The sequence below is a fragment of the Leuciscus leuciscus genome (genome assembly GCF_965113295.1).
Source record: "Leuciscus leuciscus genome assembly, chromosome: 4".
In the NCBI taxonomy this organism is placed as follows: Eukaryota; Metazoa; Chordata; class Actinopteri; order Cypriniformes; family Leuciscidae; genus Leuciscus; species Leuciscus leuciscus.
Genome location: NC_138728.1, coordinates 21526156 through 21553126, shown reverse-complemented (window position 1 = coordinate 21553126; position 26971 = coordinate 21526156). Strand labels below are relative to the sequence as shown.

Genomic DNA, 26971 nt, shown 5'->3' with positions numbered 1-26971 from the left:
AACAGCCTTTCCTCGGCTTGTCCTTCTGACGTTTGCCGCTGGCTCGGATGTCTCTAGTCTAGTGGTTTAACATGAGATATAAATCGTCTTGTGTATATCTAACGGGTGATTTTTTTTTTTTTATATATCTATATATTTTTTTTTTTTGTCTCATTAATAGAATTTGTTCCCTTGCGAAACGTTTTGGCTGAGGGCAAAGTGAAGTTTCATAGCTTTATATATTTAGTCTATTTAACTTTAACGTTGTAGCCTAGAGAGCTGACTTGTGTTAGACTGAATCGTTTGCTTTATTATTGTATAGCTTCTTATACCTTTTAGGCTACTTATACTTTTATAATGGCTATTATTGATCATTAAAACTGACATTTAACAAAAAGGGTTAAATCATTTTATTTTATATATTTAAAACATATAAAATATTTTATATATTTATTTTATTATACATGTTGCCTACATTCTCTTCACTGTATGCACATATATAATAAGGTACTATACGGTTATCCGGACCACACGATGGCCTACCCCTAACCCCGCCCCTAAACCTACCCGTCACTGGGGTTAAGACCTACCCGTCACTGGGGTTAAGACCAATCATACGATGGCCTACCCCTAACCCCGCCCCTAAACCTACCCGTCACTGGGGTTAAGACCAATCATACGATGGCCTACCCCTAACCCCGCCCCTAAACCTACCCGTCACTGGGGTTAAGACCAATCATACGATGGCCTACCCCTAACCCCGCCCCTAAACCTACCTGTCACTGGGGTTAAGACCAATCATACGATGGCCTACCCCTAACCCCGCCCCTAAACCTACCCGTCACTGGGGTTAAGACCAATCATATGATGGCCTACCCCTAACCCCGCCCCTAAACCTACCCGTCACTGGGGTTAAGACCAATCAGGGGTGACTATACGGGACTAAAATACACACGTGTGGATAACCGTATAGTTCCTATAATAAAATAAAATAACACAACCCTGTCTCTTTTCGCTAAATGTCAGTTTTAATGATCAATATTATAATGTTTTTTATGTATCATATTTTAAAAATGAAAACAAAAAGAGTCAGGGTTGTGTTTTATATTTCGTGTTGTTATAAATATATGCAGTGAAGATAATCAATTGCGTTTCCTGAACCACATTTGTGAGGCCATTAATATGTTTGAGATTTTTTTTTTAAATGGAAATGAAAAGAGGCAGAGTGGTGTTTTATAACATATTTTGTTTTATTGTAGCCTAAATCCACATAAAGAGATAACCGGAGTAGCCAGAGCGAGCTGAGTGACGCTATCAAGAACGCCGCTGTTCCATTTGCAGAATTATAGGACGATTTAAAAGTTCGATTTAACCATCAAAATATGAGGAAACTATTTTTTTTTTATATTTTAAATATGGGAGAAGAATAAAAGGCTAAACTTGGTTAAGGTATTTATCTGACAAAATTATTGGCAAACTACAGCTACAGTTTTTTTTTTACTATGAAAAATGACTACATACAGTACAACATTCTGTACATTGACTACAACATAATAAGTTATTAATATTTTGCTGGTTTTCTCATGTTTTTGCATGTGTTCATACTTTCTTTGTATGACAGCCTGGCCAAACAATATCCACTCAATTTGGCACAAATAAATCAATTGACTCAACTATAATTGCACAACTATGCAAAATGCAAACAAAATACTTAACACATTTCCAATAATATTTGAATAAACGGTGAACATGTCAATTTTTCTAGGCCAGACATTAGCTTTGGCTGCATTTACAGTAGTGGCCAAAAGTGAAGGAATATCTATTGATACTTACAGATCAAACCTTATGTTCTGTCTTTCTTCAAAGAAGTAGTCCAATACGAATTTGCGCACAAAATCTGGGTTCAAAGTGTTATCGATAACTTCCGTCCGCCCAAACTGAAAAACAAAGGAAGGTCAATTGAAATTATTTACATTTTAATAGTGTGATTTCTAGACCTGGAAAAGTCATGTAAATTAATAAAAACTTTAAACGCCATGGGCATTTTTATAATGAATACACATTTTAGTAGTTACGCTGTCACAGTCACTCAGTTTGTACTTAATTTTCATTTGCACCATTTTTCCGTGCCTTGTTTTTTTGTCACGGTTTCTGATTTGAGTCGTAATCACTGTTGGCTGTGTTGTTAATCACCTTCATTTGCACCTGTATTTAAGTTCCCTTGTTTCTGTTCATTGCTGTCGAATGTCGTCTGTGTTTCACTACTCTTACCCTGTGTATTACCCTGTGGATTTATTAAAGACTGCCTAATTATCTTCATCTTCGTGTTCATGTGTGTTATACCAGCACAATCCGTGACATACCTCGAGCTCTAAAATATCAAAGCATATGTCAAGCAATATGCAATATCAAAATGTTGTGCCAAACACGTACGTTATCAAATCAAAACAGATGGAGTGGCTGATTCAGCACATATTTTAAACTAGTTCTAAAGTTCTACAGTCACATTTATTGCTGTTTGTCAATTTTTTACAGGTGAAATCCAGTCATTTCAATAGGATTCCACATGATCAGGATCTTCCCAAGAAAGTGACTTTTGTGTGAACCCTTGAAATTTCACTAATTTGACCACACCTTCATTTATTATCATTAACCAAGTATATAGGAAAATTGTGCAAAGTTTGTTGAATCTTAAATTAAATTAAAAACGTTATCAAATCACTGTTTAACCCAATAAAAATGACTGACTAATATACTGTTATATTATCTGTGCTAAGTGTGCGATGCTCTTTAAATATTTTGTTGCATTGTAAAAAGTTTCGGTGCATAGGACGGATCTATATCCGCGATCGCTCTCCTTGATTCTGACCAAAGAAGAGCGCTTTGGAATCTCTATTACGCATCATACCTGGCTGTGGCCTATAGACTGTAAAAGTAGTCAGGAATCTAATATTTCTCCAAAACATAGTTTAGTTCTGCTCGTATAACATGAGGCCGAATATTTCACAATTACGTTTAATTGTTTTAAGTTTTCAACAATAGAGATCAACAACACTGCCCGACAGTTTCGATCAAATCCGGTCATAAGTGGCAATAGACCTGTTTGACTATTTCATACAACATTAACTTCTCTCGATTTCATTAACAACAGACTGAGCTTGGCTTATTATACAGAGAAGATGCATTAAAATGTAGCCTATAGGCTACTATGAGAAATAACAAATACAATAGGCTACCGCCAATTCACGGTCATCCACGAAGATTAACAGTTACATCCGATCCCGAACCTCGCTGTCTGCTGAACTTGCGCAGAAACACCAAAATAGACATAACCAGCTTTTTAAAGGGGTCATATAATGGTACATGCACTTTTACAAGTTGATTGTACTGAAATGCGTGTTGGCAGTGCCTGTACACAACCATCATAAAATGATAAAAATCCATCCAGTGTTTTTTTAAAAATCTTCTTATATGTTTCCCCCCATCTCAAATCAAGCTGTTCGATTTTGTGACGTCACAATATCGACGCCCCTCCCACGATGGTTGATTGACAGGAGCGTTTCAACACAGACCCGCCCTCGCGCCCTCGTGAGCGAGCTGTCAATCATAGCCCGCGACGACCAGCGTGTTCAGTGTTGATAGCTGGAGCACTGAGTAGAATGGCGTCTAAGTTATTGTGGTGTTCTGTTCTTGGGTGTAATAAGGAACACAGCAGTCATGTTGATGTTCCTAAATCCGTACAGCTGAAGACGCAGTGGCTGAGTTTGTTTTCGAAGGGAATATTCCCCACGATCAACGTCAATGCTTTCATGTTTGCGCGAATCATTTCACCAGACTATTTTACAAACGAGGATCAGTAAAGCTGGTTATTTGCTAAGAAGCTGCTCCTGAAAAAAGGATCAGTACCAACTATTCATGTTCCTGCTGCACCTCCAGAAGAACTGAAGTGAGTGTAACGTTTTATTGACCTTTATATTAATCTTTATATTAATCTTTGCAAATCGCTTGCACGCTTCACGATGAATGCGGCTATTTTTACACTCAGGGTACATTACGGCATGTTTTCTATGTATGACGTTCTCAATATAATTCATAATCCCATGTTTATAATGAACAACGCGTTATGGTTATTGTGTTATTGTGTTACAAACAGTGTGCGCACAGAACAGAGGGGCAGGGTGAGCAAAGCTCATTATCATTTAAAGACACATGCACTTAAACGGCGTGCTGAAAACAGAGCTGTTTTTGACCAGGTAAAATTTATGTTTTCTTACAATACTAATGAGAATTTTTAATTAAAGTATATTACAAACTTTTAATTTAGACCCTAAAGAATCATATTAGCTTGTACAAAAATGACATTATATGACCCCTTTAATTGTTTTGAAAACTCGACTGGTGCTAGGTGACGTCACCTCGCCCCATAGGATCCACAACGAGCTGTATTTAGAGCTTGATTAAATAAATGCTTTGTTTATAATAGGGAGGACGTCTTAAGGTATGAAACTTTGAAAACGAAACATTTAGACACCCATAACGCCGTGCCTGCTACATACACCTCCCACTTTCTTGCTACCTTCAACACCGTTCATATGAGGTCAAAGAGGCACATGACAGCAATGAGAGGTGCGTTAAAGCCTTGACACGAATCGTGTAAAAAGGGACTTAACGTTTTAATTAGCCGACTTGAAAAGTGGGCTGGAGTTGTCTTGATATAAGCGTGGGCGAGAATGTTATTACATCTCCTGAGTGGCTTATCATATTTCACCAGCTAGTGACTGAAGTTAATAAATACACAGTCCTCTTAATGGGGCTTTAGAAAGCCTGATATTTCCTGTTATTAGCTGGGAAGGCAAAAATATGAGGAACTGATCGACACAGAAAGCCCAAAATAATTTTGATTATTACTCTGAGAATATTCCAACCCCACATTTACATGTATGAATATTTATGCGACCAAGGGTCTGCCAGGCCCTTCAAGGGGTCGATACGACTAAGCCAGATTGTTTCACTCACCTCTCTCCACTCTCTGTTGCCAATGGCTTGGGTGTACAGCACACAGACTGCGGAGAGAAAAAGAGATTGGGTTACACAAAGGCAGAGAATTTTTCAAATGCCAGAAGACCTTTGACATTCTTAACTCAGATGTGTAGTGTGTAATCTTGTGGTCTACTGTATTTGAAGAGAAACAGCTTAGAAACCAGAGTGGGGGAATGCGAGGAGATAAAAATCTCACTGGATGAGCTACAAAGCTGCCATTTTCAACTCACCCTCATGTCGTTCTAAACCTGTATTACTTTCTTTAAATTTAAAAAAAAAAAAAGATATTTTGAAGAAGGTTGGTAATCAGGCAGTTTTAGTGCCCATTGACTTCCACTGTATATGAAAAAAAAGCCATTTTTCTAAATATATTTTTTTTTTTTTCACAGAAGAATGAAATTCATAGACTTTTTGAATGTATCGAGGGTGAGTAAATTATGAGAAAACCAACCCTTTTGATAATAAAAATAAAAACTAAATAGCAGAGTGTCTATTTACATCAAGTGCCAACAGGTCGCCTTGAGGCTATTTAGACTAACTTTGCCTATAATTGTCTGATTGAGCCAGACAAAATTATAAATGAAGTAGAGCAAGGCGGGTAGTGTTAGTGTTTGACGCGACCGGCCCAAGTTTCTGAAACTCATTCTTCTCCCTTTTCCCATCGCATATCAGCTCAGTGAGGTGATGGCTAATGGCTACTTAATAGAGAAAATAAAGCGTTTAGTGGCTATTTAATTGGCCTATTATTGGAATTGGATGTGGTGTCCTCATAAATAAAATAAAACATTTGTACCAGATTTCATGTGCAAATTCATGCATACAGTTAGTGAATGAGACCCAATGTCCTAGAGCTGTGGGTAGAGAAAAATGGCTACAGAATGTCCATGTGTGTGTTTGTTTTTGCAATCCAGAAACGTAAAGCCTAAGGCAACACTACTGAAAAATGCATTTTTCATTTCTTATAACTGAGTGTGTGTACATTTTTTTTTATGTGTGTCATGGTTAATGGTAACACTAAGAGACTCGGCCAACAGTACTCAGCATAATTAAGATGGGGGCTCAGCACAAGTGCCCACTTGCATGAATGCAAGGACCCTGTCAGCTGGCCAGGGAGACCTGCCGTCTATTCAGTCCAGCTGATCATGAACAGAACCAGTAAGAAAACAAATGGCAATAACATGAAAATAAAAAGACACTTACAAAAGGTCAAGCATAGCTACAGCAATGCATGAAAGCGAAACAGGTGGAATAGTGGACAAACAAATCTGAAAGAAAAGAGAAAGCAGGCAAGAAAGAAATGAAGCAGGACAGTAAGACAAGTACAAGCATTAGAAGTATGGAAATCAATACATTTAATGACAATAATAGCAGGGTGATTGAAAGCAGAGCTGCTCACTGTTCCTGTTTCCTCTTCACACATACACATGGCACAAAAGGAAACAGATGTTCAGCACTCATTGCTCTAGTTATTGTTCTCCCCTCGTTTGCCAGTAAATAAGTGTTTTCAAAGATTTGATGTCAGATTTGAGTGAATATAGTAATAAAGTATCTTACAGTATGTAGGAATGTAGCAAATGAATGAGTGAATGAATAAGTGACTAAGAAAGTCAATCAAGAAATGAGTGAAAAAGTGAGTGAGAAGAAATGTGAGAAAAAGATATGAAAAAGTTTGTGAATGAGAGAGAGAGAGAATAATTAAAGGGGTTGTTGATTATGACTTCACTTTTTTCATTTGAGTTAGTGTGTAATGTTGCTGTTTGAGCATAAACAAAATCTGCAAAGTTACAACGCTCAAAGTTTAAAGCAAAGGGAGACATTTGCTTTTTAAGAAATCGTTTTTTAAGGACTACAACAAACGGCTGGTAGGGACTACACAACATTTCTCCAGGGTTAGTGACATCACTAACTTTACACCTGGAATTTACATAAACCCCGCCCCCGAGAGCGCAATTTATAGATTATCATAACTACACATAAACTACATAAATTCATCAACTAACCATTCAGAAATCTCCTGTTGCTTCTACATGTTGTCACTTCTTCTTGAGTCTCTCCATCATTGTCTGACTCCAGTTTGAACATAAAAGGCTAAAAGTTTTTGAAATTTTCAGTGCATGTCTGTGTGAGGTAAAAGGACAGGAGCTCTTGAAGCTCCGCCCACTGTGTCGGGAGCAGCAGCTCATTTGCATTTAAAGGGAAAGACACAAAAACGTGTGTTTTTGCTCACCCTCAAAAGGTGACAACTTTAACATGCTATATAAAAATATCTGTGGGGTATTTTGAGCTAAAACTTCACATTCACACTCTCAAAGACTTATTTTACATCTTGTTAAAAGGGCATTATAACACCCATTTAAGGGAATGAATGAATAAATGAATGAATGAATAAATGAAAAGTTTAAGTAATTAATGTGTTACTGTGTGAATGAGTGAGCGAATGATTTAAAGTTTGAGGGAATCAGTGAAAGTTGAGCAAGTGACTGCATGAGTGAGTGAATGAATGATTGAGTAAAAGGCTGAAAAAGAGAATTAGTAAATGTATATATAAACTACCATTCAAAATGTTGGGGTCCGTAAGTTTAAAAAATATATATTTTTGAAAGAATACCTTTATGGTCACCAATGCTGCATTATTTGATATATAAAAAAAACTGTAAAACATTGTGAAATATTATTACATTTCATAATGTAATTCCTGCACAGATAAGACCCCGAGTGGTGCTCATGAACTTTCCCTTTTGGCTAGATGAGTGAATGATTTGCTGTAAGCAGTCTGCAGTGCGCTTTCAGAAACCCTTCACCCTCCCCAGCTCCACCTGTATAGATCTGCTATGGGGTTTTTTTCATGTAAAAATGTGCAGCAGCAGCAGCATGTCTTTCATGCTAACAGCAATGTCTGTGAATGTATTGGCAGTAGCAAGTCTCGGTACTTGCTCAGCAGCCGCAGCGTAGCAGATCTGTTCCATCAAGACTAAATACATTAACATTTCCAAATCCATTACCATGCCAATCTCTCTGAGAGTTGTCATGACAGAACTATTAAAACAGCTCACTACAGCCAGCTCGGAAGCTAAGCAGGGTCGGGCCTGTTTAGTATTTGGATGGGAGACCGCCTGGGAATACCAGGTGCTGTAAGCTTTTTAGTTTACTTCACTAATGTTCTAACCTTTTAAATAGCTCGTTTTTGGCAGCAGATTTCGCTTACGGCCATACCACCTTGAGCGTGCCCGATCTCATCTGATCTCGGAAGCTAAGCATGGTCGGGCCTGGTTAGTACTTGGATGGGAGACAGCCTGGGAAATCCAGGTTCTGTAAGCTTTTTGTTTAAAGAAAAAAAAAAGTGTCTCTGAGTTTCTTCAAAAAGCCTGCAAGAGTCTCTGAGTTTCTTCAAAAAAGCCAATTTTTGGCAGCAGATTTCGCTTACAGCCATACCTCCTTGAGCGTGCCCGATCTCGTCTGATCTCAGAAGCTAAGCCGGGTCGGGCCTGGTTAGTGCTTGGATGGGCGACCGCCTGAATTTCAGTTTCTGTAAGCTTTTTAGTTTACTTCACTAATGTTCTAACCTTTTAAATAGCTTGTTTTTGGCAGCAGACACAATAGTGTAAATTTTTACTGTTTTTGCTCTATTTTGTCAACAAAAATAGTTCCGAACTAAGCAGGAAAATTGCGTCTCCCAGCAACTCAGTGTTTTGTCTTCTGAAAGATTCACCGTTTTTGAATGAATCGGGTGAGTCAATGACCCAATGACCTATTCAGTGACCCATGACCCATTTAGTTGACCCTAGCTTCTTTCATGAATGAATCAAGCGGTTTGAACGAATCGGTTGAATGAATATTACATGTGCAGCAGCAGCATTAATCTGTAATCTGTAATTTTATTTTTTATTAATAATTCTATTAATTAAAGCTCGGCTTCCCCTATAATGTCAAAAAATGTATGGTCAAATATGTACTATTGTGTTAACATTTTATTGACTAAAAATGGGTTCGAACACGTTCATCTCAAAGACGAGTTCGTTCAGAATCAGCTACATATAGCAGGTCGGCTGACTCGATTTCCTTCTCATACATTCCCGTAGCGTCACAGTTCATTTCCCTGTTGTATCCCAGCGTCCATTGACTTCAATGGGGGTGCTTTGAACAGTTTTTTTCAGCGCTTCGAAACTAGACAGTCATTGGATAATTGCTGCGATTATGTCCAGCCCACGGACGCTCAGCGTCTCTGAGAGTGAATGAGGAGTGGGCTGGCCAGGACTCCGGGCTTCTGCGTGATGATTGGAGGGTCTGTCGAAAGGCTGCATCTCCTTTTGATTGACAGCGATTTCATACAATAAAAAGTCGCTGACGCTGAAGCTATTCGAGCTCAGTCCCATCGCGGATTTTTCAAGTGTAGTCAAAAGACAAACTGCTGCAACCTATTTCTTGGTATTTGCTTGTCGAAATTGCTAGCTAATTTTCATAATACATTTCACACAATTATACATTTATACCTTTATTATATTATTACTTATTATATTTTTTATATTATTATTATTAGTAATAAAATATATATTATTAGTAGTAGTTTTATTATACTTTATTATATTATTATTTATACCTTTATTATATTATTACATTTATACAATTATACCCAACTCTGCTGGCCATTGAAAGGACACTGGTCAAGTCACTGGAAAAGACGCCTAGTTGGAACGACAGGGTCACAGAGCATTTTCTTGAAAAGGAACGTTGGCCAGAATTTACGTATAAATAAATGGACAATTTTTATGATGTAGGCCGAAAATAAGCTTCCCCTCTTTGAAAGACCAGCAGCCGCCACTGTTTCAGTGTCATACAATCCTTCAGAAATCATTGTAATATGCTGATTTGGTTGTCAAAGAAACATTTATTATTATCAACGTTGAAAACAGTTGTCCTATTTTAAATCAATTATTTTGTGGAAAGATGGATAGACAAAATTCAGTAAAAGAAAAGCTTTTTTTTCAGGATTCTTGGGTGAATAGAAAAGTTCAAAAGAACAACATTTAATTGAAATAGAAAACTTTTGTAACATTGTAAAAGTCTTTCTTTCTTTCTTTCTTTCTTTCTTTCTTTCTTTCTAAAACAACAACTTTTGAATGGCAGTGTATTCATTAATGATTGAGTGTTAGAATAAATATGTTTGCATCTTCTTTTCGATCTATCTAATCATTTATTGTCCACCCTGTTAGTCACATGCTCATAAGACATGTGCTAGTCATTATACATAAGGAGCATTGTTGCATACTATATAATTATGAATGAGTTATTTGTCTCTCTATGGATTCTTTCAGCTCAGCTGACAGTCTCCTTTCTTTTCTATATGGATCTATAATTAGAGAAAATAACTGACAAATATCATTGATAAGGTTGTGCTGAAACCTCAATGCTGTTGGAGAATGGATATGATGACCTTCATATGAAGTTGTTCATGTGGTTTTGAATGTGATTTAGACTAAATGTGTTCATAAAATTCAAATTATGAGAAGTATTTGAGAGTAGGCCATTAAACAAATTTAAATCATTAAAAATAACAGGAAAAAATGATTATGAAATCTTTTAAAACACCTAAAATAGGTTAACAACATTAAGTATCATCCTTTATACAGCTCTCTTCGCCTGTACTTTTGAATTTGGATTACTCTTATATTGTGGCATTTAGATTTTCTCTTCAGAAGGACTTTGTGGAGTTGAAGGCAAATGTTACAATAATCAGTGCCGCCCACGGTGTGTCTATATCTGAGGCCCGTGCCAAATTCAGATCTGAAACTTCACACAATCAGTGCGAGAGAACGCAAACAGAAAGCAGTGAGTCATGCGATTGTGTAAGCTTTCAGATTGTGTAGAAAGTCCCCTCTTAACAAGGCTGAGAGCAGTTACTGGCTGCCGTTAAAAAAATTAAGCAAGGCTGCCGTACACCAGGTCATAGTAAATCATTGCAGAATCTTTAAGTTGGATTGGCATGTTTCACAGTCCAGTATGCATTAGTGCAACAATTATAAAAAGGGACAAGAAAGACATTCTTACTTGGATCTGATTTGGAAAACGTGTCTCTGTCGAGCAGGTTTCTGTAAAAGGAAATAAACGTGAACAATTATAATTATGCAGGAAGGAAGAAAAAATCGAATTTCTGTGTGTGTTTGGTATGCGTGTGTGTGTGTGTGTAAAGTATTGAAGAGTAAAAAGTAGTTTTGTGTAGGAAAGGCCATATGTAATTGTAACTTCTTTTTTTTTTTACATTCATAACTCAGACTACCACACATCTACCTGCTACTTCTTCGTAAGAAATATTTGTATTTGGAAAAAGTGTTCTATTAATAGATTTAAAATGAGAAAGACTAAATCATACAATTGAACATACTTCGTAATACAAAACTATTACACACAAAAAAAAGTGTACCTAATCGCACATATCTGTCACGTACAGTCTAGATGATGAAAGAGTTCAAACAGGTTTAAACAAAGAAAAGATTTATTAATAAATCAAACTCAAATAATCCGCAAGTTAAAAAGCTAAGAAACAGCATGTAGACATGACATACAAACACACCAGACAATGAATTGAATGAAATGAGGAACTTAAATACACATGGTGATTGAACTCTAATTGACGAATAGGTGTCAACTAATTAATCAAAAACCTGAAACAGGAAACTAGAACAAAGGAAAACAGGTAACTGAGAAAAAAGTTAGTTATCGTTGTTTACACGACAACGATGTGCTTAAAACGGAGACGTTTTTCCTTTGAGTCTTCCCCGTACAGACGACACCATAGTCAAAACGATCCCAATTCACACGGATCCGCGAAAACGACTAAAAACGTTGTATTCTGCTGCCAGGCCATTAGATGGCGATGAAACACTATAGACTGAACACGTAATATGCATGTGCATGACGTCATCACTTCCTCTCTTATTTGGGTATAATAACAGGGGAAATTACCTAAGTCTCATCTATCTCCTGGTCATTTTAAGATGTAACTATCTATCTAGCTATTCATCTCCTGGTCTATTTATGTTTTACTTTTGGAACTGTGAGGTTGGTTATTTTATTTGTTCATTTTTAATGGGTTGTATGGATGACATATTTTCAGGTCAATTGTGTATGTTGTATTGGCATTAAACTGAGGAACCCAATAAAATACAATGTTTAAAATAATATAAAAAATAAAATAAAATAAAATAAAATAAAATAAAATAAAATAAAATAAAATAAAATAAAATAAAATAAAATAAAATAAAATAAAATAAAATAAAATAAAATAAAATAAAATAAAAACTGAAGTACTTAATAAGTGCTTTAACAAAAATATGAATTTCACACTACTGCTTTAAATCCCGCTAGGGTTCCATTGTAAGTGTAATACTGTTTTAACCCTTTTTCCTGCTCATTTTTACAAGTCAGAGATGCAGTAAATATATACATTAAATTGAAAAGAACCCAGAATGCTCCTTTTAATCTGTGATTCCGGGCAGCTGCACACATGGGGTTACATCACGATGGGTTTCCAATGCTTGCAGGGTCCAGCGCGCTCGATAAGGGCTTCCACCTGACATGCTAATAAAATTGACACATGCTTCAAGGAGTTTTCAGTGGAAAGGATGATAAACGCATAAAAACAGCTCTTTCTCTCAGCTGTAATTTCCAGTGGGTGGGTGAATGTTCCTGGCAAGCTGACGAAGGGGAAAGACCTCAAGGACAAGAAGGCGAGAGAGAGACAGACGGGCAAAGAGAATGAGAGGGGGAGACAAGAAGACATTGAAGGAGAGTAAACGGACATACACGGAGGAAGAATTTACTAATAATGTATCTGATAACAGCTCTGTTTATTTACAAACACTGTCACTAAACGCAATTTGAGTTGCGTAATTCCCAAACTTGCATTATAGCATAGCTTTCCATCATTTGATCATTTAAAATGTGTTATGATTTATTGTGCACTGACACTTTTGGATCAGAGCAAAACTTGATCTTAGTTGAGCTGGATGAAGATATTGATAACTACTAAATATGTTACTTGCCAATTATTTTTAATTAAATTTACTAGTGAAAATTGTTTATATATTTTTTTTCCAGTGTAGAATAACAATAATCAAAACGTTATACTTATAGTTAACGTTATAGTTATCATCCTTGGTGTTGATGGACCCTAATATGTTTACAATTTTTGTAACAAGTTGCATAAATTAACATAAGTTAAAGTATTATTAAAGACCAAGAATTAACATAGAGTGTATTTATAATTGAACAGTAACATGGATAAATAAAGACTGTAAAGATTTGTAGTCCAGTGCTTGTTTATTAAATAATGGCAATTAATTCAACTTTATTGTACAGTTTTGCAAATCAAATGCATGTGTGCGTGTGTGAATTTGGTAGATAATTATAATGAGAAAATGTTCAGTGTTAGAGGTAACGCATTAACACAAGTTATGTAATTAGATTACTTTTTTCAAGTAACTAGTAAAGTTACCTTTTTAAAAAAGTAACACAAGTTACAGGACTTTGTTTCCCATTTTTTGATTCTACGCTGTGTGAAGATGATGCTTATTGTAGTTCTAGACTAAATGTGAGCATGAATTTTACTCGCACTTGCACAAAATCAGATTCAGCATTCCTCAAAATGAATAAAAACAGTGAAATGCAAACTCAGAATATTACGCAAACCTGCAATTATTAAAGATGTTAAGTAATACTAATATACTTAATGCATTTAATCTCACTTTATTAACCAATGTCTTTGCTGCTGACCTTCGATGATCCAATTCAACTATACGAATAAGCAAAAATGACATTAGTTAAACCACATTTGTGTTTCTTATTATTTTATTGCTACAGTAAGGCCCTGTGTCTACCAAATAATTTTTTCACGTAGTTGGCGAATTTTTCCAATTGTTTTCAATTGCTGCGTTTTTAAAACGGCATGAGCGTAACGAGGCGCCGAGCGTCTTTTTCACGCTAAAGTGCTGAGCGCCTGGCGTTTTTTAACGGTCGCCGATTTGAAGAATGTTCAACTTTGGGTAAAACGCAGCGCTTATAACTGTCACTTTTTACACAACCGTCCAATCACAGTGGAGGAGGGGTGGGACAAATACCACACTGACCAACCGTCACATTCTGCTTGTACAACGTCAACAGATGACAACATCGAGCATAATAACGGAAGTAAAAATAATTTAAATCAAGGGCCAGAGCAAAATCTTTTACAGTGTATCGACATTTTTATATAGAAACAACACAGAAACAAAACTATCTGTGAAATGAGATAAACCACTTCCGTATTTCAAAAACACTTCCGCGGATATTCCGTATTATAGCAAGCAAAGCGTCTCAACCGGGGAAAAAAAACCCCTGCCGGCTGCCAAAATGGTCTCAAGCGTCCAGGTCTCTGAGTGTCTAACGTTTTCCGCTAGCTAAAAACACTTTGGTGGACACGCAGCCTAAGAGTGATAAACTTTCTTCTTCTTGTGTGCTATCCCTCTGCAATCCATAATGCCAATTTTGTTCCAAATTTCTTCAGCCTGACGTTTATTCATTTCACTTCTGGTGTAAAAGGGCTTTTACATTTGCCAATAATAGAAATTTTGTTTGTTTTTGTTATTTAAAAAAAAAAAAAAGCAAGCCCAGCACAGGTGAGAAAAAGTAACGCAACAAAAACATAAAAAGTAACAAAGTAATGCAAATAGTTTTGAGTAACACAATGAGCCCTATTTTAAGGATCTAAGCGCATGGTCTAAAGCGCACGGCCAGGGCCGTTTGAAGGAATTTGGGGGCCCCAAGCAAAATGGACATGGATCTCTTATTAGCGCTGTGTAGTAACAGTGTCGCATGATCACGATCGGCTCGCGCTGCACTGGTCCAAACTGATAAACAACGGTCCGTCAACCACACAATAACGAGTAGCTCAGTTTCGTTCCGCTTACATTACGTTTGCCATTTGATGTTGGGCAATGTTGTGGTCGCGCCGGCGTCTCTACATTATGAGCGCGCTTGCCACGCGCAACGCGCCTACATTTGAAATAACGAAATTTTGGTCGGCAGGAAAAATGATCCAATGTTCGGTTTGAAAATGCGTACCGAACACCGAACCGAAAGCCTCGTACCGAACGGTTCAATACGAATACGTGTATCGTTACACCCCTACTTACCACTATCTTGTTTTTTCTTATCCTCCTCTTCCTTTCTATTCATTCTTTTCTGGCTTCCTGAAGCATAATTCCGCTTCATGATGACTGCCGAGGAGTTTTTGTATTTTGCCGGCAGCAGAGATCACGTGGTTGGCTGGCTGCTGTCAGCGACTACTGAGAGGGGCCCCCTTGAGGGGGATCCCGATAACAGTGTCATTGCACTTTACTGCATTGACTATCAAAGGGGCGCTCACAGTTTGTCGTTGCATTTTATTCTTAACCAGTCGTTGTCTTGGGGCCCCAGGCCAGCTCGGGGCCCCAAGCAATTGCTTGGTTTGCCTGCCTTGTCGCGACGGGCCTGCGCACGGCACAAGTTCACTTAGGGCGTCCAAATCCACTTTTGCTAGTTTAACGACGGGAAAAATGGTCGGTGCTCCCGGCGCATGGTCTAAAAGGGTTGTCCCTATTCTCTAAATGAGTAATGGGTGTGTTTTGGGCGTAACGTGCAATAAACCAATCAGAGTCTCATCTCCCATTCCATTTAAAAGCCAGTTGCACTCGCGCCATGGCGGATTCGCTATTTACATGGCTGAATTAGCAAGCGGAAAAAAACGCTTTTCCAGAGAGGAAACAGATCTGCTCGTGCGCGAGGTTAAAGCACGCAAGCAGACCATCTCCGGGACAAGCCGGATTCCACCATATCTTTATGTACACATCCTTTTGTTTTTAATATTTGGCATGTGTTCTGCTGCCAGCAAACCTGGTGTATATTAAACCATGTGTGTTTAATAAGCAGAGTGTACGCGCGTTGTGGACCCGCCTATAGGCTCACATTACTAACACGCTCTTTAAATAACAAAAAGATATATCGTGCAGTCTGTTTCAGTTGCCTCAAAATAGCAACGTGCCAACAATGCACCTGAACACACCTCGTTTTCAGACCGGCACGCCCATGGGCGCAAATGCATTTGCTATTTAAACAACATACAGCAGGACGTGAAAATGAAAACTGCGTCGGGCTGAAACTAGCAAAAAACACTTGTGTCGCGCCTGGCGCTGCATTGCGCCAGATGTATGATAGGGCCCAATATAATCAATTACAATTTTACTTTTAAAAGTAACTTTCGCAAACACTGGCTGTTAATGAATAAGACTTACTCATATGGTAGCATTAGCTTCTAGTTAAACCACATTGCAGATGGTTTTGTGTTGAAATACTGCATACGAAACTGTCGCAACCATATAGTGAATTCGCCCTAGAGGTACATGTCTTAACCAAATAAACTGCCAACAGATTGAGCGACACTGCAAAAGGTTTCCAACCCGGGTGGCATCAAAAGTGCAACGTGAACTCCAGTCAGAGTGTAAATAACAGGGCAAGAGGGAGTAGGAGGATAATAGAGCTCTCTGTGCAAGCATCATCTATTTGATCTGCTGACAGGATACAGACAGATGCAGCCCCTCGGAGCTAGAGTGAGGGGTGCCAGGGTGAGAGACATCAAAAGCTGGAAGTGAAAGCGCGGGTGAGATGTTACTTGTCACATGTTAGGAATCCCTGTGCAAAAAAAAAAAAGCACAGAGGAAAAACGTGACATTCCCGGCAGTTCACACCCACCCACTTTCCCTCTCTCCCAGAAAACATCCAGACTGTCTCCCTTAATAACCGCCAAGTGTTCAGACTGTGCAGTCCGTATGTCTTCAACAAGATCAGAGGGTTCAAGCCAACACTGTACATCATAACGGCCAGAAATAAACACATCATTCTTTCTTCGCCTTCATTTTTTTCTTTTGTCAGACCTCTGACCAACTGGCTATAGATTCATAAATCAGCCTCTGTATCTGCAAATACAAAAATTTGGATTTTCTGTTAAATATGTCATATTTGAATATGCTTTTTTTATGCAAAGAATTGGTTTCATATACACTATATCCTGGATATTGGTATATCCGCATTGTCCATTTTAAAACAACAAAAATATCCCAGCAAGCAATTTTGCGTTTAAAAGACGTCTAATAGCCATCCAAACACAGCCCTGAAGTCTAGGCTAAACCAAGAATAGACATCTAAACCATATCCCAAGAATAGACTATAGACATCAATTTGATAATAAAGAAATGAAATGAGTGAAGAAATGAAACCAAACCTTTTAATCACTGTTTACTTTGCTCAAAAGATGGAAGCAAGTTATTTTGGCAAAAACTATACGTAAACAAATTCAAGGTTATTTTGGCTAGAAGTGGGTTACTCATAGCCGGACTATATCGGGTCTATTGTTAACCAAGACGGTGAAATGACGGCTATTGCTTGCTGGGATATATCAGCCTCTGTATCAGAAAAAAAAAAAAAAAAAAAAGATTTTCTGTTAAATATGTAATATTTAATATGTTTTTTGTAATGCAAGGAATTGGTTTCATATACAGGATATCCTGGATATTGGTAGATCCGCATTGTCAACAAAATTATATATTTAATCTCTGAGTAATATGAAAGAAAGGTATATTTGTGGCAATAGCCAACAATACATTATATGGGTCAAAATGATAGATTTTTCTTTTATGCCAAAAATCATTAGGATATTAAGTAAAGATCATGTTCCATGAAGATATTTAGTAAATTCCCTACCGTAAATATATATTAAAAATATATATTTTTGTGAGTGTGCAGCACAATCGCGAACATAAACGGACAACTTTAAAGGTGATTTTCTCAATGTTTAGATTTTTTTGTACCCTCAGATTCCAGATTTTCAAATAGTTTTATCTCAGCCAAATATTGTCCTATCCTAACAAATCAAACATCAATGGAAAGTTTATTTATCTAAGACAGCTTTCAGATGATGTATAAATTTCAATTTAAAAAAAATGACCCATGTGACTGGTTTTGTGGTCCAGGGTCACATATTATTATATGGGTAACACTTTACAATAAGGTTCATTATTTAACATTAGTTAGGCTAAATACATTAGTTATGAACTAATAAAGAACTGCACTTATACAGCATTTTTAAATCTTTGTGAATGTTAATTTCAACATTTACTAATACTTTATTAACATTAGTTAACTAACATAAACAAACAATGAACAGCTTTATTTTTATTAACTAACATTACCAAAGATTAACAAATACAGTAACAAATGTATTGCTCATTGTTAGTTCATGTTAGTTAATACATTAACTAAAGTTACTGAACCTTATTGTAAAGTGTTACCATTATATGTTTAAGTTTAATAATTATAGTTAAGAAATTAATTATGAGAATTATGAGTATGAAGTTAGGCCTCTGAGAAAAACAGTTAAGTCAAGTCACCTTCATTTACAGTATATAGCGCTTTTAACAATATAGATTGTTTCAAAGCAGCTTTACAGTGATAATAGGAAATTAAAGTAACAGATTGTTTTGGCTTTACAGCAAATCTAGAATAAAGTTATTGTCCAGCTAAAGTAAGTTTTGATTGATTCACTTCTGTTCACTTAGTTTTTAACACGACACCGTTCTAACAGAAAACCCTTAATGCGCTCCGGCTGCTCGTTTGCACAAACAGTGCCTGGTGGCTCGAGAACGCAAACTTTGAAATAGGTTCCAAGGTGCAGGCCTTACATTTTTTTGAAAAAAGGTTATCTCTGCACACACTTCAAAAACACAAACCTGTGAAAACGGTGATGGCATCCACATGCGTGTAGACACAAATGGTTCATAATTGCCATACAAGCGGTAAATTCCTTAGTGAACATCTTAGTTCTAGTTTACAATGATGCCTTAAGGTGTCTTAAACAACATTATGTTCATTTCCCATCTGGTTTAGCAATTACAGTAAGGTTAAGGTGTGGAACATGACTACTAAGAGTTTCTTTGAAAGGAATATTGTTCCAAGAAAAACAAAAAATGCTGATCCAAAAACATGTTTTTCGTTTTCGATTTTGTTTCAGCCAGACGTGACGATCCTTTCCTTGGGCTTATGTTGATGTAAATATAATTTGTCGGATTTAGTGTTGGTCATCTGGGACGGCCATCATGCTTTAATCACACTCGCTGAGAGCGGCGAGGGAATGGATTCGTCAGAGGCGCAGCTGTATGAATACCAAGAGAGAAGCATGGGCTTTTAATTAAAGAACAGTCACACTACAGTGGACCTGCTACGCTTTCCTGCCGTGTCATTTTACAGGAGGGAAGAGAGGGGTGCGACAGGGGAACTAAGGAAGCCTGATAAAGGATTATATGATTAGGTAGAGCAGGTAGAGCAATAAAACAAGAGCAGAGAGGGGCAAGGGAAGTGGGATGTGTAAATATGACACCAATTTTCAAAGAAATAGCTTTTCAAAAGATATGAACACAGAAAATAACAGCTCAGAGAGGAAGGTTTAGGCCTTGGGGGCCGAGGGCTATAAAGTGGAAATATAGTTGTGTCTAACTGTAAATAGCAGCTAAAACACCTGGAAACTTGGTGAAAAGAACAACGCTTGGAACCAATTTCTTGATTGCTTTTTACCAGACAGAATTCTTTGATGAACCAGCTCTACCTGGAAGCAATCATCCTGTAATTATTTGTAATTAATTATACAAACTTAATAACAAAATAAACATGCTAATCATCAACCCACACAGGATGTAAAAAAAAAACAAAAAAACACCCAAATTAATTAAAGAAATACACAGATATGATAACGAATAAAGAAAAAACACACACCCATAAATCAAGGTAAATACTGAGAATTTAAATATTTTATACCATTTCAGCTGAAATAAGCATCACATCTTCATTTAAATCAAAATAATTTGATTAAAATGGTTATGATTAGGTCTGGAGTTGGAGTTTGAACAATTTTCAAGCAGTCTTTTTCCCTCTGATTTGAGGTTAGGGTTAGCTATGATATTTGACAGGAATGTGGATCCAGGACCAACCAAGGATGCCAAATCACATTGTGCATGAAGGACAGAAAAAAGTCAAAAGTGAAATGGTCAAACTTGCTGTCTAGTGCATGTTTAAATAGAAAAACAATGGAAAAGTAGCGCAGTAAGCATTCTGTTTGATAGGGCCCCTAATACCACTGTTTTCACTGAGAAGACAATCCAGCATTCCAACACGGCCTGAAACTTGCACCAGGTTCATCACATATCCATCATATATCCTGAGTGTAGATGAGCATTTTAAGCTCAGGCAAGTTTTGTATGTTCTCATGAGTATTTTAGCAGCTTCAATACATGCCTTTCTAGCACTATAGCTGAACTGTGATCGTCTTTATTTCCATCACAGTACCATTATCCCTGACCTCATATGGTGCACAACTCCTAGTTATAGAAAACGATTGTGTTCAAGGTTGGAAGATAAAACAACTTACAACTCACAATTGTGACCCTGGACCACAAAACCAGTCTTATGTGTAATTTTTTTTAAATTGAGATTTATACATCATCTGAAAGCTGAATACATAATCTTTCCATTGGTGTATGGTTTGTTAGGATAGGACAATATTTGGCCGAGATACAACTATTGAAAATCTGAGGGTACAGAAAAATCGAAATATTGAGAAAATTGCCTTTAAAGTTGTCCATTTCTATTGCCAATAGTGCTGCATCCATTCACAAAAATAAATGTTTTATATATTTAAGGTGGGAAAAATTATTGAAAAATCTATAATTTTGACCCATTCAATGTATTGTTGGCTATTGCCACAAATATACCCGTGCAACATAAGACTGGTTTTGTGATCCAGGGTCACAATTGTAGTTTTGTTCACTTTGTTTGTCCGCTCTGGCATTTCCGTGAGACAATTGATCCTGAACAGCTCTGGATTTTGGTGTTCGCTTGTACGGTGGCTCTTAATTGTCAAAACACCTCTCAAAATGCTTGCTATGGATGCGAAAAATGCAGAAAATTGAACCCGACGCAATTTTTTTATGACGGACGAAAGTTTCGGAGGCAGTGTGTAAACGTGATTGGCATAAAGTGAGGTTTATTTTTTACAGTGCGATAATTTCGGACTCAATGTGCAAGGACCTTAAGTTTGGAAGCGAACCGAGACTCATCTTTTCAACAATCTCGGTCCACTTATTTGGTGCGCAGTGCGCACCATGGTTCGGATGGCAGCGTTCACACTTATGAACCGCATTAACAGAGCAATCGCACCAGGGTTCGTTTTAATCGAACCAAACATTCCAAGTGTGAACACACAGTTTGAGCAGTTCAGGAATAGCCATCAAAGATTACAGTATGAGTTAGTACATTTATGTTATTTAATGTCTGTGGTCATGCATTGCATGTAAATGTATTAGTATTTTCATGTAACTCTACTTCATATCTCTACGACAGGAGGAGAAGGAACTGAGAAGGAACTGAGAAGGAATACCAAGAGTAGTGTGATCCTAGTATGGTACTTTGATAAATATAAATATGTTTTGCCAATTTGCTATTATTATGGAGAATACTGGTCCTATACCAGCAATTATGAGCAGCTTTTCCCTCTAGAAGCAAACAGAAGCAGCAGCTATCAGTGGTTTGAGTGGGAAAAATTCCTTGCTAGTGTTATGGCCAGAAGAATGGCCTTGCCTAGCTTACACACAAGCTCTGCTATTACTTTTTTACTAACAAAATTCGAAAAATGTCTGAAGCAACCTTTTGTTAATCAACATGTTAGTAATTTTGAAGGCTACATCTAAGCTTCATTAGACAGCTGTCTACCTAAAGACATTAATAGCCACAAAACCGGCTTCAAATTCACAGAATGTATTTCAGTCTACATGCCATTAATGATGATAAGTTCTGCTAACTGGAGGGGGGACAACATGTGTCTAATTGCCAACACAGAGTCATACCAATTATGAATATCTATCATGAATAAAATCAATGTTAATTAAAATAGTTAGACAATTACAAAAAAAGCAGGTGCCAAAAAATATTCAGCATTTTACCTGAACATTCTCCTCATTACAACCACTGTTAAGGATTTGTATATCACGTACATATAGTGCTAAGAAATAACCAAAGATTTCCTTGATTATTGTAGTTTTTTTGGTCTTCTGCTATTCTGTAGTTCTGCAAAACTTCAAAAATGTACAAACATCTATCCAAAATATAGATCTACACTAAACATTTTTTTTTTGTTGTACAATGCGATTACAATGATAAGAACATAGTAAAAAAGCAAGTCTTCAGTGAGGGGAAATCAAGAAAAGGGCTGAAAATCAGGGGGAAAGTGTAGATTCCAGGCAACTAATGAATAGCACAAAAAGTAATCTAATTAATGGCCTCATTTAAATGCTGTTCAGAATAAAGCGAGAGAGACAGACAGATACGGAGCATATCAGGTCTTCAGCGCAGTCACAAATCGCACTGGGACCCCAGTGATGCTGGAGGCAGTTACCCTGACAACTAACTGCTGCCTTGACTGACACCTGCTCGATCTCTCTGAGTAACATATATAGAGATCTCAAACAGGAATATACAAAGATCTCACTTCTCTTTTTCATTTCTCTATGTTCCGATTAGATATCTTACATCATTTTAACAAGAGCAGCGAACCTGCGCTTTTGATTGGCCTGATGACAGCGTTGCCTTGGTGACATGCTGGGCTCTGACGGCCCCTGGGGACCTCACCTAGCTGACGTCAGGTCAAGGCTGAGAAATAAATTGGATCTGTGTGAGAAGAGAGTAGCTAGACGACTCCTACAGAACAGTTAGTCATACAGCAACTAATTACACGAAAAAGCCTTAACCAATTTATCATCGGTTTTTCTGTTCTACAGGTGTCAGCTGCTGCAGCCAAAAGATGGAGAAGAGAGGAGAGGATATGTAGAGGAGAGGAGAGATGTAGAGGAGAGAGGAGAGATGTAGAGGAGAGGAAAAGAGATATAGAGGATGGAAGAGGAGAGGAAATGGATGATAGATGATCACCTGACCAATATTAGTAATTATGGTCAGAGAAAGCTCATGACAAGGTATCGCATTAGTGACCACAATGTGTGTGTGGAGACGGGCTGACACAAGCAGAGCTGGAGAGCCAGAGAGCTCAGACTGTGTTCACACTGCTCTGATGGAGTCGTAGAGGACGAGCTGCACTTCCTCACCGAGTGCAGCAAGTATAAAAAACATCAGAGACACTTATTTCACAGGAGAGGAGAGGAGAGGAGAGGAGAGGAGAGGAGAGGAGAGGAGAGGAGAGGAGAGAAGATATAGAGGAGAGGAGAGGAGAGGAGAGGAGAGGAGAGGAGAGGAGAGGAGAGGAGAGGAGAGGAGAGGAGATATAGAAGAGAGGAGAGGAGAGGAGATATAGAAGAGAGGAGAGGAGAGGAGAGGAGATATAGAAGAGAGGAGAGGAGAGGAGAGGAGAGGAGAGGAGAGGAGAGGAGAGGAGAGGAGAGGAGAGGAGAGGAGAGGAGAGGAGAGGAGATGGAGAGGAGAGAAAAAGAGATGGAGAGAAAAAGAGATGGAGAGGAGAGGGGAGAAAAAGAGATGAAGAGGAGAGGAGAGAAAAAGAGATGGAGAGGAGAGGAGAGAAAAGGAGATGCAGAGGAGAGGAGAGAAAAAGAGATGCAGAGGAGAGGAGAGAAGATATAGAGGAGAGGAGATATAGAAAAGAGGAGATATAGAAAAGAGGAGAGGAGAGGAGAGGAGAGGAGAGAGGAGAGGAGAGAAAAAGAGATGGAGAGGAGAGGAGAGAAAAAGAGATGCAGAGGAGAGGAGAGGAGAGAAGACAGAGGAGAGGAGAGGAGAGGAGAGGAGAGGAGAGGAGAGGAGAGGAGAGGAGAGGAGAGGAGAGAAAAAGAGATGCAGAGGAGAGGAGAGAAGATATAGAGGAGAGGAGATATAGAAAAGAGGAGAGGAGAGGAGAGGAGAGGAGAGGAGAGGAGAGGAGAGGAGAGGAGAGGAGAGGAGAGGAGAGGAGAGGAGAGGAGAGGAGAGGAGAGGAGAGGAAAACTATGTAGGAGAGGAGAGGAGAAATGAGGGTGACAGAAAAGGGGAGAGGAGAGAATGAATGAGAGAAAAGTAGAAAACAGGATGAGAGGAGAGAATGAGAATTGGGGAGTGAGGTAGAGAATACCTTAGGAAAGAAAAAGACCAGACGAATAGACAAAAAGGTGAGGAGCGATGAAAAAGAGAGGCCTGGGAAAGGTGAAAAAAAAAGTGAGGAAATGACAGGAAGAGAAGAGGATCTGACACAGTGAGGGAGGTGTAAAGGTAATTTGTCTCAGGACAGCTCACAGAGAGGATGGAAAGAGAGTCACAAAGACCCAGGGTCTGAGACACAGCAAAACAAATAAGGCAGTGAACATCTCTTTCTGCTTCTCGTCTCTCTCCCTCTATCTCTACGTCTCTCTCCCTCTATCCGCTGGGTTGTCCTCAGACCTCTGTGAAATCCCAGGCCATTCTTTTTGGCTTTGGCTTTTCCTGTAGTGACCTGGATAACGGCTCCTCGGAGAATACGGCATCTCACTGAACTAGATTCAAAGCGCTCAGAGAGAGAGAGAGAGCGAGAGAGGTGCCTTCACACTCACAACACAAGCACTTCACTCCAGCAGCTCGGCACCTGACTCGAGTGCTTCCAATGGGAAAGACTCCTCAAATATTGATGTAAGACTTCGAAAAATGTCACAAACGCGGAAAGCTTCCAGGGATGAGTTGCAGAATATGCAAATCCAAACACAACATTTGAACTGTTTAGTTCGCATTATGCTTTGAGAAGAAATTCAGAGCTCGGTGGTCTGGTAAACATGACAAGCGCTCAGATATTTCATGATTAGTGTGGTACAGGTGGTACACACACACACACACACACACACACACACACACACACACACAGGTGACCATCTGCAGTGTTATTGCTTGAATATTTTCAGTGCCTTTTTCAAGAAACCTGCCCTAATTTCATCTGACAGGGGCTGTGAGAGCCTGGAACCTGTTTGCATTCGTGCTCTCTTTTGTGGACTACACCAAGAGACCAACACAACACACACACACACACACAGTGTAAAAAAAAATATACACAAGAATTCAGTAACTGCACAAAATCTCTAATTTGTTACAATAATATGCTGCATTTCAAATATCACTAGGAAATCAATTACGACACAAAATGTTTAATGAAATATTTATAATAATAAGATGCATTGAGGGGATACTAGTGTAAATAACTCGGCTATGATTGATAATAGTGTAAATATTTATGTTTTGATTAATGTTTCCCTTGGCTGAGAACCTATAGGGTTAACGGCGCTATAAACTTACAGCAACATCGAGACAAAACGAGGCTCTTTAAAAATTATTATTTTCCAAAGCAACACAAAGACCTCAAATGTTATGTATTTGATTTAAAAATGGAATTAGGCAAAGGCACACCCAGAAGATAATGATTTCATATTCTGTCTCAGTCTTAAATAAAGTGCTTAGTAAAATGAACAGCACCCTAATATCTATTTAAAAATGTTTAATGTGAATGAATGATAAATGATGAATGCGCATAGCCTGCTAGATGTAACAAAACAAAAAAGTCGAATGAGGAAATATTACACAGATAATTAGAACATGTTATAAATATAATAAATACAGATTATCATAAATTGCGGTTTAAAACAAATCAATTAGTTCAATCTATTTCTTTTGAGAGCAGATTAATTTTCAAATTAACTTATTTATCTCTGATTTGCTTTAATTAAGCTACAGAAGATGGTTGCTGTTTTACATGACTCTTAATAATGTACTTATAATGAGTCCCAGTTCTGGCTTCTGATTGGTTATGCTAAAAACCATGCATACAATCATACCGTCAGCGTATGTACTGCATTTGATAAATAATTTATGAATGATCTTATGAACTTAGGAATAACTTGCCCCAGCCATATTTTGGGTCAACCTATGGTGTGAGTTTAGGGGCGGGGCTAATGATTTTTCTGACCAATGGGAGCTAGTGAATGGGACGTAAAGAACAGAAGGAGTGTTTGTGAAAGCTGTTTGGAAGAAATCATTATTTTTGCAATTGTGATTGGTGCTGCTAGTTGGCCTTGTTTTTTTTGTTTTTTTAATGGATGTCAATGGAGGAGAGGCTTCACTACGCTGAACAAACCACTTTTGCGAGGAAATAGCTTATCATTTAACAAGTCGACAGCCCATCGACTAATCTTCAACATGTTTGCTCTTAAATATTAGTTCCCTTTCAAGGGAACTCCCGTTGCGTCGAAACTGACGCTATGGGAACGCTTTGCGTGATGACGTCTTGAAGCACATGTAAAATCAGTCCAATGGTGTGGCGGAACGTCAGAGGCGGGTGACGTCACGTACCAGGAAGCTATAAAAGCCGGCCCGAAACAGAAAACGAAAGCTTTCTGAGTCTTCAGTTGCGCTCTGTGTTGAATCTGTCCTTGTTATTTGGTGTTGTCTGTCTATATTATATATATATATATTCAGTATGGCGAGCAAGCAGCAGTTTAGAGTGTGTGTCCATCCCTGCCCGCGTTATTTAACGGGAGGTGATACTCACACTCTTTGTGTTGTTTGTTTGGGTGAGGAGCATGCCCAGTCAGCACTCGAGGGTGGTGACTGTGTGCATTGCGAGGCGCTTCCATTGCGTACGCTCCGATCCCGCTTGGCTCGGTTCAATCCCGATCACGTTCCCCAGGGCTTGGGTCCCGCCGCTGCCGAGGCACGGCGTCGATCTCAGACCTGGGGTTCACAAATGGATTTATCAGTGGATGTTGAGACGGGCTCTGCCTTATCTCAACATCCTTCTGATAGATCCAGTGCCTCTCATCAGGGTGTGGAAGCACGCGCTGCGGTTTCTTCCCCCCCGATGGAGGCACCAATACTGCAATTGTCC

The 26971-nt window shown here is 38.2% G+C and overlaps 1 protein-coding gene across 2 annotated transcripts in view; it reads right to left on the bottom strand.

Annotated features, from left to right (window-relative positions):
• Positions 1–26971, bottom strand: part of LOC309497185 (copine-8) — a 122771-nt gene that overhangs the window by 73776 nt on the left and 22024 nt on the right. For both annotated transcript variants that reach the window (XM_082167426.1, XM_082167425.1), the window contains exons 2-4: positions 11065–11105; positions 4996–5042; positions 1813–1916 (exon numbers count right to left, since the gene is read on the bottom strand). In XM_082167426.1, coding sequence (XP_082023552.1) covers positions 1813–1916; positions 4996–5042; positions 11065–11105 — 192 coding nt within the window. The remainder of the gene's footprint in view (positions 1–1812; positions 1917–4995; positions 5043–11064; positions 11106–26971) is intronic.